General features: G+C 55.2%; 2 protein-coding genes across 2 annotated transcripts in view; both read right to left on the minus strand.

Annotated features, from left to right (window-relative positions):
- The window catches only part of LOC128790483 (maestro heat-like repeat family member 5), a 47,888-nt gene extending 41,302 nt beyond the window's left edge, over nucleotides 1–6,586 (minus strand). Inside the window, exon 1 of the mRNA XM_053947259.1 lies at nucleotides 6,115–6,586. The gene's annotated coding sequence lies outside the window, so the exon portion shown is untranslated. The remainder of the gene's footprint in view (nucleotides 1–6,114) is intronic.
- On the minus strand, nucleotides 861–5,714 carry LOC128790484 (maestro heat-like repeat family member 5). The gene is made up of 13 exons (XM_053947262.1): nucleotides 5,279–5,714; nucleotides 4,947–5,095; nucleotides 4,542–4,689; nucleotides 4,154–4,338; nucleotides 3,934–4,071; nucleotides 3,550–3,664; nucleotides 3,241–3,378; nucleotides 2,832–3,008; nucleotides 2,551–2,706; nucleotides 2,301–2,402; nucleotides 1,837–1,939; nucleotides 1,507–1,563; nucleotides 861–1,212 (listed from the first exon to the last, which is right to left on the minus strand). Exons 1-13 carry the CDS (start codon nucleotides 5,615–5,617, stop codon nucleotides 1,094–1,096), a joined length of 1,926 nt encoding a protein of 641 aa, XP_053803237.1. The 5' UTR covers nucleotides 5,618–5,714; the 3' UTR covers nucleotides 861–1,093.
- Nucleotides 6,587–14,246: the final 7,660 nt, after the last annotated feature.

Genomic DNA, 14,246 nt, shown 5'->3' on the forward strand with positions numbered 1-14,246 from the left:
CTAAAAGTCAGCTGCCTCAGCTTTCAGAGCCTCTCTGGGCCAGCATCCTGACGTGGATGCAGGAATGCTGCCAGGCACTGCTGGGACCCAGCGGAACAGGACCGGCTGTCTCATGTCCACGTAGCACCCCTGACACAGCCAGGGCTGTCCCGAAAGCAGACGCTCCGTGTCAGCAGAGAGGAGCAAGGAGCACTGGGCTCCTCTCAGCTGGGCTCACCACTGTGCTCCAGTGGGAGGGGCAGACAGGCCACCCACAATCAGGGCATCCCCTGCATCAAAAGGACATGCATTTTGGCCTTTTTGTCCCTCCACCCCAGAAGCAGGCCTGACATCTCCTCCTCTGGAGTGGAGTCTTTCCAGTTCTGATGTCATCTCACGCTTGGCCAGCGCCTGAGATGAGCCGCAATGGCTTGTGATACCACTTGCATGCCAAGCACAGCTCCATTGTCTATTGTTCCTCTTTCACAGGTTAACTTCCCATCGATTGACCAACCCATTGCTTCTTTTAAGGGTCAAATTCACAGCAATTTCACAATAAGGTTTCCTTCATTGTCTGTTCTTCATTACCTGCCTGATGTGCACAACAGCAGACCAAATATGGCAGGGCCTTAGACACGATTTCAGTCCCTGACACACAGGCTCCTTGTCCCACTGCCGGCCTTCCGTGTGCTCAGCAAGATCTGCAACTCCACAGTGTTGTGGAACTGTACCTTCAGCACAGGCACCTTTCCAGCCTGATCTGCCCTCGTTGCTCTGTGCGTGTGCACAAAACACGGCGTGGAAGAGAACGGCAGCAGGGGCCTGTGTGTCCCTGGGCTCAGGATTTGCGTCGCTTCATCTCCACAGAGATGCAGGCAAAGTGAAAAAGACAAACCATTTATTAATGAAAGGGGAAACAAAGGTTTGAACTGGAAGAGAAAAAAAGGGGATGGACATGGTCTGAGAGCTGGAGGGAGGGAGCTATCTACAGGCAGGGCGAGGGCTGAAGCCACACCAGCGTCCTACAGGCTCAGCTGTGCCAAACATCAGTTGTGCCTGGAGCTCCAGTGGCAGCGGGAGATGGTGTCCTCCTCAGTGTCTTCTGGTGCTGTTCTTAGGACACTGATTCACTGGATCCTGAAGATGAACTTAATTCTTCAGCTCTGCTGGTAAACTGGGCATGAATAGTCCTGCTCCAGTGGGATATAGTGCCTTTCCTCTGGGCTTGAATGGCTGGAACAGAGAGGAAAACAGCCACAGTCAGGGGCCAGATCTGCGGGATTCCTAGGAGACCCTCCTGCCAAGGGTGTCCCACTCAGGTCTTGCACTAGCCACAAGAGAGGAGGGGCCAACAGGATCGGCCACAAGGGGCTGGCCATGAATCACCCCGGCCCATGTCCCTGCAATCTCTGTGTGCTCTGCCCACGTCACCCCTCATCCACACAAGGAGTGAAGCCTGCCCCAGGCAGGGCAGGGTTTCCAGCTCCCCTCACCAGTGCCTGCTGTCAGTCCGCTGCCGTCACTCACCCTGACTGAGGGCGTGGAGCTTTCCCTGCTGCCCCCTCAAGCTCCGCTCGGCCATCCCTGCGAACACAGAGCCTGTCACAGCCCAGCGGCACAGCTCCCTGCCAGCGGCGCTGCCAGCCCTGTGGCCACACGGCCTCGTGGCCTGGCAGGGCTCAGCCCGGGCCCTTGCCGCACGCTGCCGCCCAAGGGCACGGCTGCCGGAGGGCGACAGCAGCGCCCAGGCCAGGCGGGGCTCCACGGCGCCGGGCCCGGATGGCGCCGCCGGGGCAGCAGGCGGGGCTGGGGCCGAGCTGCGGCGGGGCGGGGAGGGAGCCCGGGCTCGTGGCTCACCCATGAACCTGACGGCCACCTCTCGCAGGGGCTCCTGTGGGCTCTGCAGGTAGGGCCGGGCCCGGCGCAGGTGCTCGGCCGCTCGGCTCCTGTCCTCTGCCAGCTGGAGAGAGCGGCAGGAGGGAAGGGTTGGCGCGGGCTCAGCCCCTGGGCCGGGCGCTCCCTGCGCCCAGCCCCGGCCTCCCCTGCCTGCACAGCCCTGAGGCCCGGCCAGCAGCCGCTGGCGCCGGGCTCTGGAGGGGGCAGAGGGCCGGCTGCTGCCCGGGGAGCCGCGGTGCCGCCCCGCAGCCCCGCCGGGCCGGGGCTCCATCGGCACCCGGCTGGGACCCACGGGATCCTGGAGAAGGGCCCACACGGCCTCTGGCTGCAGCAGCGGGCAGGGGCACAGCTGCCAGCCCACACACTGAGCACCACGCTCAGGGGGCTTCTCCAGCCTGAGCCTGGGCCTTCCAGGCCGTCCTTACCAGGACCTCAGCAAACTTCCACAGATGCTCCTTCTCCAGCAGCTGCTTGAGCTTTCTCCTCTTCAGAAACTTGGCTGCACAATGCAGCGTTTCCCGAGAGGCCTGGAGAGCAGCAGAGACCCCGAGATGGCCCCACAGCCCAGGCCACAAGACCTGTGTCCCTGTGCCAAGGCCTGGAGGAGGCTGCAGCCCGCCAGGCGCCAGGGCAGGAGGCAGCTGAGCCCCCTCCCAGCATCATAGAAATGCTCACCTTTGCCACGTGCCAGTTCTTATCATGACAGTAGATGAAAAGTGTGTCCAGGCTCTTGTTCACAATTGTCTCCAGGGGCTTTTTTCCCTCATCCACTACCAAGTCCATCACCTTACAGAAGAGTTGAATGGAGAGCAACTGCACATGGCTGTTGTCCTAGAGGAAAGGAAAAGACCTACACCAGCTACTCCAGGCCCACCTGGGCAAAGGCCTGAAAATCCACAGGGCACAAAGTTTCTGGGAAGCACCCGATGCCTGTGGCTCAGGATGCAGAACCTTACGTGGTCAAAGAGCAGCAGGAGTGCCTCAGCCAGCTTTGGGGCGGTGGTGCTGGATACCAGGATGTCTTTGTGCTGGAGCACATTGGTGAACACATGGAGGCTCATGCTGACCACCTCTCTATCTTCATCCCCCAGCAGCTCCAGAAGGCTTTGAGACACGCTGCACATTCTTCTGGCCTGGGTGGAACACAAGGCTGTGCTGGGAAGCCATGGACGGCTGCACGGCCAGCAGCGCCCTGGCACTGCAACCCCACCCTGCTGCTGCAGGGCCCACAGGCCAAAGGCCTGTCCCAAAGCACTGGGGCAGGTGAGGCAGGAGAGCTGGGAGCAGCTGCCTCAGCTCTTGAAGCCCTGCCAGCCAAAGGGGCTGCTTTGCCTGGCGCAGCTTCAGCCGCTGTCCCCTTCTCACCATCAAGAGATCCTTGCTGGGCACCATGAGGCCTCTGAGTGCCAGGCGACGCCTCTGACTGCATTCACTCTGGAGGTACCTTGACATGATCTTCATGACGCTGCCACCATATTTACTCAAGTTCAGGCGCTCGAGGACCTGAAAGGCACAGGGCAGTGACAGGGGACCCGGCCGGCAGGAGCCCAGAAGCGCATAGGGCTGGGCCCAGGCAGCAGCACAGGGCGTGGGCACTGTCCTGGCAGCTGTGGCTACGAGAGGGCAGAGAGCTGGGAGGCAGCTCAGCGAGGCAGCGCTGGCCAACAGGCTCACCTCCACAAGGAATGCCAGGAAGGGCAGATCCCAGCACGGCTCCTCCCTGCTGAGCTGCCGGAGCAAGTGGAGTGTGATGCAAGAACACAAAGGGATCAAAACACGGAGCATCTCCCTGGCAGGGGGAAAAAGACACCAAAGCCCTGAGGTGGGGAGACCAAACCTCTCCCAGCACTGACTCACAGAGCTCTGGTCTTTCCCCAGCATCCCTGGAGGGGATGTGAGCGCTTGGAGAGGCAGCCCCTTCTGGGCACCCTCCTCTCCCAGCCTCTTCCAGTCTTCTTGGCCGTCCCTTGCTGACGAGGCCCTCTGGCCCATGACCACAGGGACTGTGTGGGGTACAGGGCACAAATGCTGGGGGCAGTGGGCAGAAGGGGATCTCACCTGGCCAGCAGACCCACGGCATAGTGCTGGGTGTGAGCACACAGCATCATGTCCCAGCACCCCTTGCGCTCCATAGCCACCACCACATGGTCACACTGCAGTCGGCAGAGCAGATCCTTCATGGCCTGCACTGCAAACCTGTGTGCAGAGCAAAGCCCAGGTCACACTGGGAGCACTGCCGCTGGCCACAAGGGCACAGGAAGGACAGGAGGACCGGGACCTGTTGGGCTTGCTGGGAAGGCGGTGTTTCTCCTGGCATGCACTCCAGAAGTTATCAACTTCCTCTGGTGGCATCTGCTGTGTGGTGATGACAACATGGAAGAGCAGAGCCACAAACAGTCGCCCAGAATAAGGGATCATGGCCTTGTTGCACTCAGGCACAATCAGCCAGATCACCAGAGTTGCCTGCAAAAGAAGCAGCCCAAGGCAGCGCTCAGTGCCGAGGTGTCCATGGGGCAGGGCCCAAGGGCAGAGGCAGGGGGAGCAGCGGGCCTGGTGCCCCCTGAGCCTGCCCCTAGGCCAGATTTCAGCCCAGCGCCTGAGGCATGGAGAGGATGGAGAGCTGCTGGAGAGGTGACCTGGGGCTGAGCAAAGGCCCAGAAACTCACAGCCAGGGCAAAAAGGTCCTTGTTGTCCCCATCGGAGGTGCACATTGTGTGCAGAGGCCAGTCCTCCATCACACAGAGCAGTGTTGGCAGCGCTTTCTCCAGTGCTGGTCCCGATGAGCCTATGGCTCTCCACATCTTTGCAGCAGCTCTGTGGGATGGCAGCTCTGTGTCAGGGGCATCTCAGTCACAGCACCATGCCCTGTGCAGCTGTGGGGGCCCAGGTGACAGAGACCTGGTGCCCTGAAGGGCAGGGGGGGAGCATTGGCAGCAGGCTCAGGAAACAGAGGGGCCCGAGGGTCCTGGGCCTCTCTGCCTCTCTGGCAGAGACCATTGGACAGGCTGTGCAGGGCCACGGGCCCTAAAGGCTGCTGAGCCCTGAGCTCTCAAGGCTCGTGGGCCCCGTACCTGTCACACGTTGGGGCACAGCGCAGGAGGGTCAGCACCACGTCAGCAGGGTGTTCTTCTGCCAGCTTCACAATGTCCGTTTGCAGCCTGGCATCCACAGAGAGGTGGGACATGAGACTCTGGTGGATGTTCTTCACCTTGGCTGGCACCTGGGGGAGGCATGGGGGAGACTTGGAGCGCTGTCCAAAGGAACCACTTCCCCAGCTTCCCCCAAGAAGTGCTTCTGTTCCCACCACACTGTGCTGGCCTCAAAGGCTGAGGGGTCCAGAGACCATGGCTTGAGGGGACACACCATCCTGGGAGGCCTCCAGGTGTGGACCCAGGCTGCTTACCTGCTCCTGCTGGTGAGAAGGAACAGCACTCTCCTCGAAAAAATCCATAGTGGGAGCATGAATCATAGTTGGAGCAGGCATGGTGTCAGTATTTGTAAGGCCCTGAGTCTCTCTGGTTTTGGTGTTTGTGATGGCCACGTCCTCAGTCATAGACATGAGATGAGCCTTTGCCCAGGTTTCAGTCTCTGAGGTGGCAGATTCTTCTGAGCGCTCAGCTGAATCTGGGCTGCCATCAGGCTCTGCCTGGAGCTCGGTCAGCCCCAAGTCAGGCTCGGCTGCACCCGCAGCTGCTGTGCTGCCGGTCTTTCTACGCTGAATGCGCAGGAACTGCCGGAACATCTGCAGGAGAAGAAAGGCCAGGGAAGCCCGGGATGTTCCATGGAGTGCTCCAAGCGTGGTGCTGGGCTGAGCAGTGACAGCAGGCCCAGCCCAGGTGGGGATGGCTGCTGGTACCTTCAGGCTTTTGCGGAATCGGCCACAGGCGGGTTCCTGCTCTTGTGTCCGGTCCAGGGCTGCATCTGGCAAAGAGCAAGCGCAGCCAGAGCTGAGGGGCTGCGGGAGAGGCCGGAGAACACAGCCCAGCCCTGCGCTCCCCAGGCAGGGAGGGCCCCGGGATGCCCCAGGGGATGGAGCAGGGCCACGGCGGGGTGTCTGCCCGGCCCCTCCTCCGTCCTGTCCATGGGCCTGTCCCCAGGGGATGGGATGGGATGGGATGGGATGGGATGGGATGGGATGGGATGGGATGGGATGGGATGGGATGGGATGGGATGGGATGGGATGGGATGGAGCCAAGCTGGCTGCAGCCATCAGCCCTGTGGCCCAGCTCTGCCACTCACCATCCTGCAGTGTCTGGATCTGGCCTGGCTCTTCAGGCTGTTGTGCTGGGGCAGCTCCAGGGCCTTTCTTTTTTCCCCCCTGAACACTTTGAACAGGCTGAGAAATCTGCCTGCCATTCCACCAGCTAGCCTTGAAGGCACCTTCCAGAGAGATGCTTCAGGATATATGCAAGTCAACAATTGCAGTTGTGCCTTTAAAGCACCTGAGACAGAGGAGCCTCAGGAAGGCTGCAGGACAGCAAGTCCTGCACTCTGGTCTTGAGGGCTCCTGCCACAATGACAGGAGACCCCTCATAAATTATTCTGGTCACCAAGTCCCACAGTCCTGCCACGAGGTCACCTGCAGGAATAACGCCTCAGAAAAGCTCCGGGTCAGACACGAACGAGCGCGCTGTGCGAGGACTCCTCACGGCACCGCTCTGTCCTGTCCTGTCCCGTCGCCTGCTCCGAGCACTGTGGCGTGCTCTTGTCACCGCCAGCTCCTATGTCACCACGTGTCACAAAGGGAGGGTTCTTGGACACCCTGGCCTGTTCCATGACACGGTGACCGTGCTGCAGCATGTCACAAAGGGCCCTTGCACACACTGCCACCTGCCCTGGGGCCACCCCCAGCCCCACCCAAAGTGGCCCAGGCTGGAAGGAATCCCGGGCCCCAAGTGTCTAAAGCAGCCCAACAGGATCTTTAGGACCAACTCAAACCATCAGCAAACCCTGCCCGGCATTTAAGACTCCTCAATTCCGGAAAGCTTTACATCTCATTGCGTAAATCAAGTCGTTCCAAAATTTGCAAACTTCTCAAATTAATAGCGATTGCCGGAGAATGTGAATGATTTGGAAGTTTGTTCCCACCTAAAAGCAGCAACTCATTTGCCTTAACACATTCCATTGGAAGTCACTTTTGAAACATAGCACTATACAGAGGCAAAAAGACCATTCTTTGGTGTGCAAATGGTTTTCGATGAAGGGATGATAACATCGTAATTCTCTTAAGGAATAAAAGCTCTCAAGGAATGAAAGTCCACTCAGTCTTACAAAAGTAGCCCAGACAAATGAGTAGATGGACAAAGGGCTCGTCCTCCCCCAGTACAGATATCTAAGTGGCCAATAAAGTACATCTCTCCCATCTTGTTCCCTGCAGGAGAATCAGGGCCATGAAGAGAAATAGTCACAGATATTCCTTCTGGCCTCCATAAGCAAAGCTGTGCCAAACCACAGATGCTGCCTTCAAGCTGACTCAAATTCCAGCCTAGACCTCTCACCTTGCAGACAACTCCTTCCCCAACACGCTCCCCAACACCAACCCCCTGCAAACACCCGCAGAGAAGCCCTCAACAGCCCGCCAGGAGCCCCAGCTGTCCCCGTCCCTCCGCAGAGCTTTCCCACCCTCCAGCAGACCCCCTGGTTCCCTGCACGTGCTTTGGGATGGCACTCGGGAGCATCCGCTCCAAGGCCTTCCCTGGCAGCAAGCTCAGGCTGCCAGACCTATGGATCCTGGCTCATCCTTCCCAGCGAGCCTTCCTGTGCACGGCTGTTCCATTGGCACATCTGCGCTCAGCTCGGACTTCTCCACTCAGCCAGGGCTGCTGGGAAAGGATGGAGAGCAACCTGGCAAGCTCTTTCTCCAGCTCCCCCTTCACTCTCGGGGGAGGTAGAACATTCCAGAGGAAAGCAACTGGTGCTGCAAGGAGTGGGTGGCATCAGGCAGCTCTGGGGAGGCCCCTCAGGACTGCAGTATCCTGAGGGAGCACTGTTGGCCATCCCCTGCGTGTATCTGCAAAAGCTTAAAGTCAGATGCCTCAGCTTCCAGGGCCTCTCTTGGCCAGCATCCTGACGTGGATGCAGGACTGCTGCCAGGCACTGCTGGGACCCAGCGGACAGGACCGGCTGTCTCATGTCCACGTAGCACCCCTGACACAGCCAGGGCCGTCCCGAAAGCAGACAGATGCTCCCGTGTCAGCAGAGAGGAGCAAGGAGCACTGGGCTCCTCTCAGGGTATCTCAGCTGGGCTCACTTCACAACACGCCCCCATTTTAAGGCCTGCTGATGCCCAGCTGCCAGAAATGCCTACCTTGTGCTCTCCAAGATGCACAGGGAGAGCCAATGAGCAGGACACTTGGGGAGGCAAACCTTCCAAGCCTTTCTGAGGCCAGGGACACACCAAGATCAGCCAAGACTCTCCACGCTGCCTGGCCCACCCAGCCCAGCTCTGGGCTGGCCCTGGGCCACAGCAGCTCCCACCAAGCAGGAGGCAAATGCATATTGCCGAGAGTCGAAACACAGCTGTCTTGGTTTGGAAAGACAGGTGTCTGCTAAGGAAGGCAGGAGCCTCCCCTGAAATGGAAAAATGTAGACCTCTTCCCTCTGAATTGTTAGAAGTTTGAAATTAAGGGGGGCTCTTGGGCAAAAATATGGGAGCAGGAATAACAGTTCTTTATTAGGGAAGAAATTAAAAGATAAAATAAACAATGCAGTGAACTAAAACAACACGGACAGAGTCAGAATACAACCTGACACCTTGTTGGTCAGGTTGTTGGTAGCAGTGCAATTGGAATTGTGGCTGCAGTCCTCCTGGAGTGTCAGGTGTGGTTCTGTTGGAGTAGTGATCTTGTAGAAAAGGGTGCAGTCTTCCTCTGAAGAGGCAGTGGAAGAGGCAGCTGTTCCTCTGGGAAAATCCAGCGCAAAAAAGCTGTGCTCCTGGGCCAGAATTTCAAGCCTATATTTGCAGGTAGGAATGCTTGGCTCCTCCCTCTGGCCAGAGCCTCTCCCAATGGGAAGTTAGAGTTCTTATCAGTCATGCAGTGACACTCAATGGCCCCTTATCAGCAGATGTCTCCCCATAAGGAAGGATTGATTGTGGAAAGAGATAAGGAACAAGTCCCACTTAACACAAGACAACACAAGACAATTTGCCTTACAGATGGCAAATAGAATACATCTTGCTTTTTCCAGTCTGGGACAACAGCAGCCAGGGAAGATGTGAAATGTGAGTGTGTAAAGGCTTTTGAATTCACAGCTCCCAGAGAGAGCTCTGGGGCTCACAGCGGGACAGAGATGGTTCTGCTCTGTCCAAAGCGGGGTAACACATCCTGCTGCAGGTGCTTGGGTTGTTCTCTGCAGCTCCAGGTGGATGCCAAAGCTGCTCTTCACAGCCTTCTTCCTGCCCCTCTGCCAAGTGCAATGGGCCTTCAAGGACTGAAAGGAGCACAGAGAGACAAAGGGGGACACTTGCAGCTGCCTCACTGGGAGCTCCCTGGGGAAGCACTTTCCTTGAGAAGCATGCCCCTTTCCTCCAAAGGCGTTTCCCTAAATGTGCAGCTTTTCCGGGGAACACCAACACACCCTTAAGAAACACTGGCAAGGCTGAAGGAGTTCAGGTCCTTTCAGGACAGGCACTCCAGCTCTAGCTCGTATTCCCCCAAGTGCGTTTCCAGATGAAGGTTCAGAGGTGCAGCCCCAGGCCCTCTACCAATAGAAGCTGCTCACTGCCTCTTTGTGCCGGATCAGTCCGTGTCTCACAAACGGAATGGGACCCTGGCTGCTTGCAGACTTAGGATTTATTATCTGTCTGTATCATACAAGCAAAAAGTAAGAGACACAGGAAAATAACAACCTCCATGCAAACACAGATCAGAGGCAAGATGGCAGCCCATGCAAAGCCTTTTTCTACATATTCTTTGAACCAATAGCATAAAAGAAAAGGTGTAAAGGCATTATACTCTAACCAATTACAAAAGGACCCACGTGGGTTTAACATTAACAAAAGGACTTCTATGAACCACAAACAATACACAATTATTCACTCTTTAAGATGGAAACTTTTTCTATCTTTGCAAGGCATATATCTAGGACTTCTCACATCTTGAGCTATCAATTAGTTCTTGTTCTTTCTTGTTCCTCATGATAAATATCAATGTATTCACTTGGTTCTTAACTTCCTAGCTTTCTCATGAGAAGGTTTATAAATTTCCCAGCCTTTCTAAGCTTTAGAAAGTGTCTTTTACCTTTCTATATTCCTACAGATGTGGACTTGGGGATGCCAGTGCTCCCCAGGGCATTTCTGTGCTCCTTAGAAAATACTGAGTGACTTTTCCAAACAGTTTATAATCTGTGGGTTTGCCATTTGTCTGTTTCACTTGGATGGCATGAGCCTGCTCTGCTTGGCACCGTGCCTTTTTTTAAACAGCTGAGGCAAAGGTTAGTGCTAATTTGACAGGGTTTGGGATTGGGTCCAAGACAAAAATGGTTGTGTGTGGCTTGGTGTTACTTGAAGAGTTGGGAGCTCCTGGTTTTTGGATGCCAGGTACCTCTAGAACCTGTTCAAAGAGAAGTGTTTGCCATGCGTGAAGCTTGTCAACTCCCCCCAGCATAACCCAGTCTGAGAGAGCAGATCTGGCTCTGGGGTTGTTACCAATAACCTTTTATTTTCAGTGCTAAATCTATGCCAGAGGCAAGGGATGTGTTTTTGTCTCCTTGCCCTGCTTTTCTTTGGGAATGTGATGGGCAAAAAAGGGAAGAGATTAGATGACTTTGCTCCTTCTCCCTTCTTTCTCCTGCTGGAATTTTTTCCTCCATTGCAGGGCTTAGGAACCTCCTTGCAGAGGCAAGAAAGCCAATCCATAGGGGGGTGCTCTTGGGGATGTATGGGGCACATTCTGATTCATTGATGCTGGAAGCTCTACTGATCCTGTCTGGCATCTTCCCTGGCTGAGTGAAAGCCTTGCAGTCTTTGGGGATCACACCAGCGGCAGGAACCCTGCAGTGCTCTGGCTGGTTCAGGACAGAGCTGGATTTTCCCTTACTGTCTTAAGAATTACACACAGCCTCTGTCCCAGCACTTTGAAAATGTAAGTGACAACCACACTGCTCCAGCAGATGCCTGGGACTTACCTGGTAATGCAGATGGCTTTTGCCACGGTCTTTTTCATAGAATTACAGAATCATTAAGCTTGGAAAAGACCTCTGCAATCACCAAGTCCAACCATTAACCCAGCACTGTAAAGCCCACCACTAACCCATGTCCCTAAGCACCACATCCACATGTTAATTCCCATTAATTGTGCAAGATGCACTGCAGGAGATTGGAAAAACTGGGCACAAACAGCAAATGTGAATTGTCTTATTAGCCAGTTACTTTTGTTTTGTGGGTATATTATCGATTGGATACATGTTGGACCTGTTTCCTTTAATCCCATTAATTTGTGGTCTCAGCTGCTTTGTGTGGGAGTCTGAACTGCTCCATTAGAAGGAGTGTGTTAAATGGGATGAATTAGCCAGCTTTTAATACAGCTCGTCACCTGCTTTGTCCTGCCTGGCAGCCAGCGGGGCTCTCCTCCTCCTGCCAGCCACTGTTTCCAGTCCATTGTAGCCACTGGCCCCTTGGAGACCTGGCTTCAGCAGGCTGAGGGATCCGTAGCTCCGGGGGGGATTCCAGAGGGTGGCATCTCCCCATCTTGTTTCAAGCAAGGGGATGTTTCAGGAGTGACCCCTCCTTCCCATGAGGTTTCCTGTGTTGTAAATGAGCTGGGATATGGTTAAAATGTTGGGTTTTCCCTTCCAAGTCAAAAAGTGACTGGGAATAGTCTCTGTACCCTTGGTTGCATGGGCCTGGAGTCCTCTACCTGGAAGTGCTTGGGTTTCTCTTGGGATTGCTCCCAGTCCCGATGCCTCTTGGCAGTTTGAGAGAGGATGAGTTCAGAGACCTGTTTGAAGGAGGAGAGCCACAGGAATAACATGGCCCCTGGCTGTGGATGGTGAGGACTGGGCTGGATATGACCACCAGCTGCTCCACACCACCGGTCCTTTGGTGGCAGACAACATCTCTTTGAGTTTCCTCCCCTCTCTCCATGCTCCAGACCTTCTCCCCAGGTCAGGTGTGTCCCATGGGAGACAGCTTCTGGAGGATTTTTGAGCTCAGCTCTGCAAAAATGGACTGCTCTGTGTTTGAGAGAAGGGGAAGTGAGCACCTTTGGTGGGAGATTAAAAACCCCTTGCTAAGATCAGTGGGAGAGGTGAAGAAATTTTGCTGGAAAGCACAAAATGGGTATTTCCTGCTGGATTCTGAAAGCCACAGCAGCTCTCCCCAGCTTTCCCTGCAGATACTGCTGGTGGATGCTGTGGGAGAGAGCTGGAGACCAGATGCTCTCAGGATGTGCATGCTCTCAAAAAGTTCTGTGCCCTTTTAGAGCTTTATTTTGGAAGAACTTGCTTCTTTTTGAAGTCCCCTGCCAGCCTGCCTCATTTCAATGCTTTCGAGAGGAGTCAACCCTTCAAAAGAAATAACATTTTAAATGAGAATCAGTGTTTCATTTTGAAACTATTACACTCCATGAAGTGCAAATTGAAGCCATGTGGTCTCGATGGGATTTTTTTTCCTTGAGCATCACTCGGCAATCATGTGAGGAGGCTTTTTGCTTGGTGTCTCCAAGCAAAGATTCTGTTGAATTTCATCTTTCCCAACCTTTCCCAGAGGTCTCACATCCCCTGAGCAGGCTGGTCTGACAGCACAGGATGGAAAAGAGCAGAAGCCACGGCTGATGGATAAGGTGGAGATGCTGCCTGAGCATCTCCAAGGAGTGCTGAAGGTTTGAGGGAACAAGAAGTATCCCAGCTCTGCCAGCAATGGAGATGGAGGCTGACTCTGCTCCAGAGCACCCTCTCCACTGCTATTTGTGTCACCTTGTGCAAGACCTGCAGCTAGTTACCCTAACCCTACTGTATCCATGCCCTGGTTGATTAAAGCCTCCACGGGTGGGTGCTTGTTGGCACTCAGGCTCCGGGTGTAAATACATCCCAGGGATGCTTTGATTCCAAATTAGTTTTGAATTCAAGCATGCCAATCCATCACATTTGCTGCAAAGCAAAATGTCCCAGATCAGCAGTTGCACGTGAAACTGCTTTAGATTCCAAATTTGGTTTTGAACTTGGTGTTACCAGGGAAGAAACCCAACAAACCTTCAAAACATTTCAGTGGTGAAGTGAGAGCTTCTGCCATGGAGAAAATTAAACGTATGGTCAGACTTGGGATGGTTTGAGGTTCTTCCTCATATCCAGCTTTCAGAGGATCTTTTCCCTTTGGATCCAGCACCATCTGACAGCTGGGGCTGAGATGGGGCAGGCAGTGCTCTCTGCTGGGATGTGAATTACACGGGGGGTGTGAGCTCAGTCGGTCCTCAGGGAGCTGCATGAGCTGCTGGTGGTGGTGGCAGACGTGGGGTGGCTCCTACACAGGAGCTGCTTTGAGCTTTTCTGTGATTTTCCTTTTTTTTGTGTGAGCTGGCACAAAGACATGTCTTGAAAATCATCCTTTTGCTGGCAGGTGAGCTTGGATTGAGTTTTTTCAATGATAATCAGCAGATAAAGGATCATGCTGGAGATTTGCCTGGGAGCCCCTGTCCTCATTCCTGTTCCCTGAACAACTGGTTCTGTGGGAGTCCTGTGATGCTTGAGGTCCCACAAGCAGGGCAGCAGGAGGTTTCATGCGGGCTGCACCCAGGGGTGTTGCCTTGAAGGCATCCAGTGCTGAAGCATGAGGCAGCTCCTGAATCAGCCTAGGGAGGTCATGGCAGCAAGTCCTGGGAGCCGAGAGCTCTCAGGTGTCACTGGGAGTACCATGGCCGCCAGCTCTCGATCTGCTTCCAGGCAGCCAAAGGTGGAAGGGAGAAAACAAGTATGGGTGCTTTGATGGCATCTGAGGTGCTTTAGGAAGCTTTGTTTCTGTCATTCTCTAACCCTGAAGGGCAGCGGAGCAGACAGAGCACCCCAGTGGGGTGGCTTGGAGCCAACTCCAGCTCTGCCAGGCTCTAACCAGAAACCTCCTGGCTGTGTTGGGTGGTGTTCTGCAGCCTGGGCAGCAGAGAAGCACTCAGCCCCCCTCTGTCCGTTGCATCTCTGCCTCACACCCTGGCAGGAGTGAGGTTTCCCAGAAATGAGATCAAGCAGGGGAAAGAATCTCTTGGAGGAAGCCTCAGGCAAGCTGGGCATGGCTCTGTAAGTGGGCTCTGTGCCAGTTCCCACTGATGGTCACACCTTCCTCCACACTGCGCTGGGTCCACGGCATCCAGTAGCTGCATGAGCAGCCCTGGGGTGGGAAGGAGGAGTGGGAGGCTCCTGCCTTGCCTCTTCCACACTGATTT

The sequence above is a fragment of the Vidua chalybeata genome, chromosome 7 (assembly GCF_026979565.1).
Source record: "Vidua chalybeata isolate OUT-0048 chromosome 7, bVidCha1 merged haplotype, whole genome shotgun sequence".
In the NCBI taxonomy this organism is placed as follows: domain Eukaryota; kingdom Metazoa; phylum Chordata; class Aves; order Passeriformes; family Viduidae; genus Vidua; species Vidua chalybeata.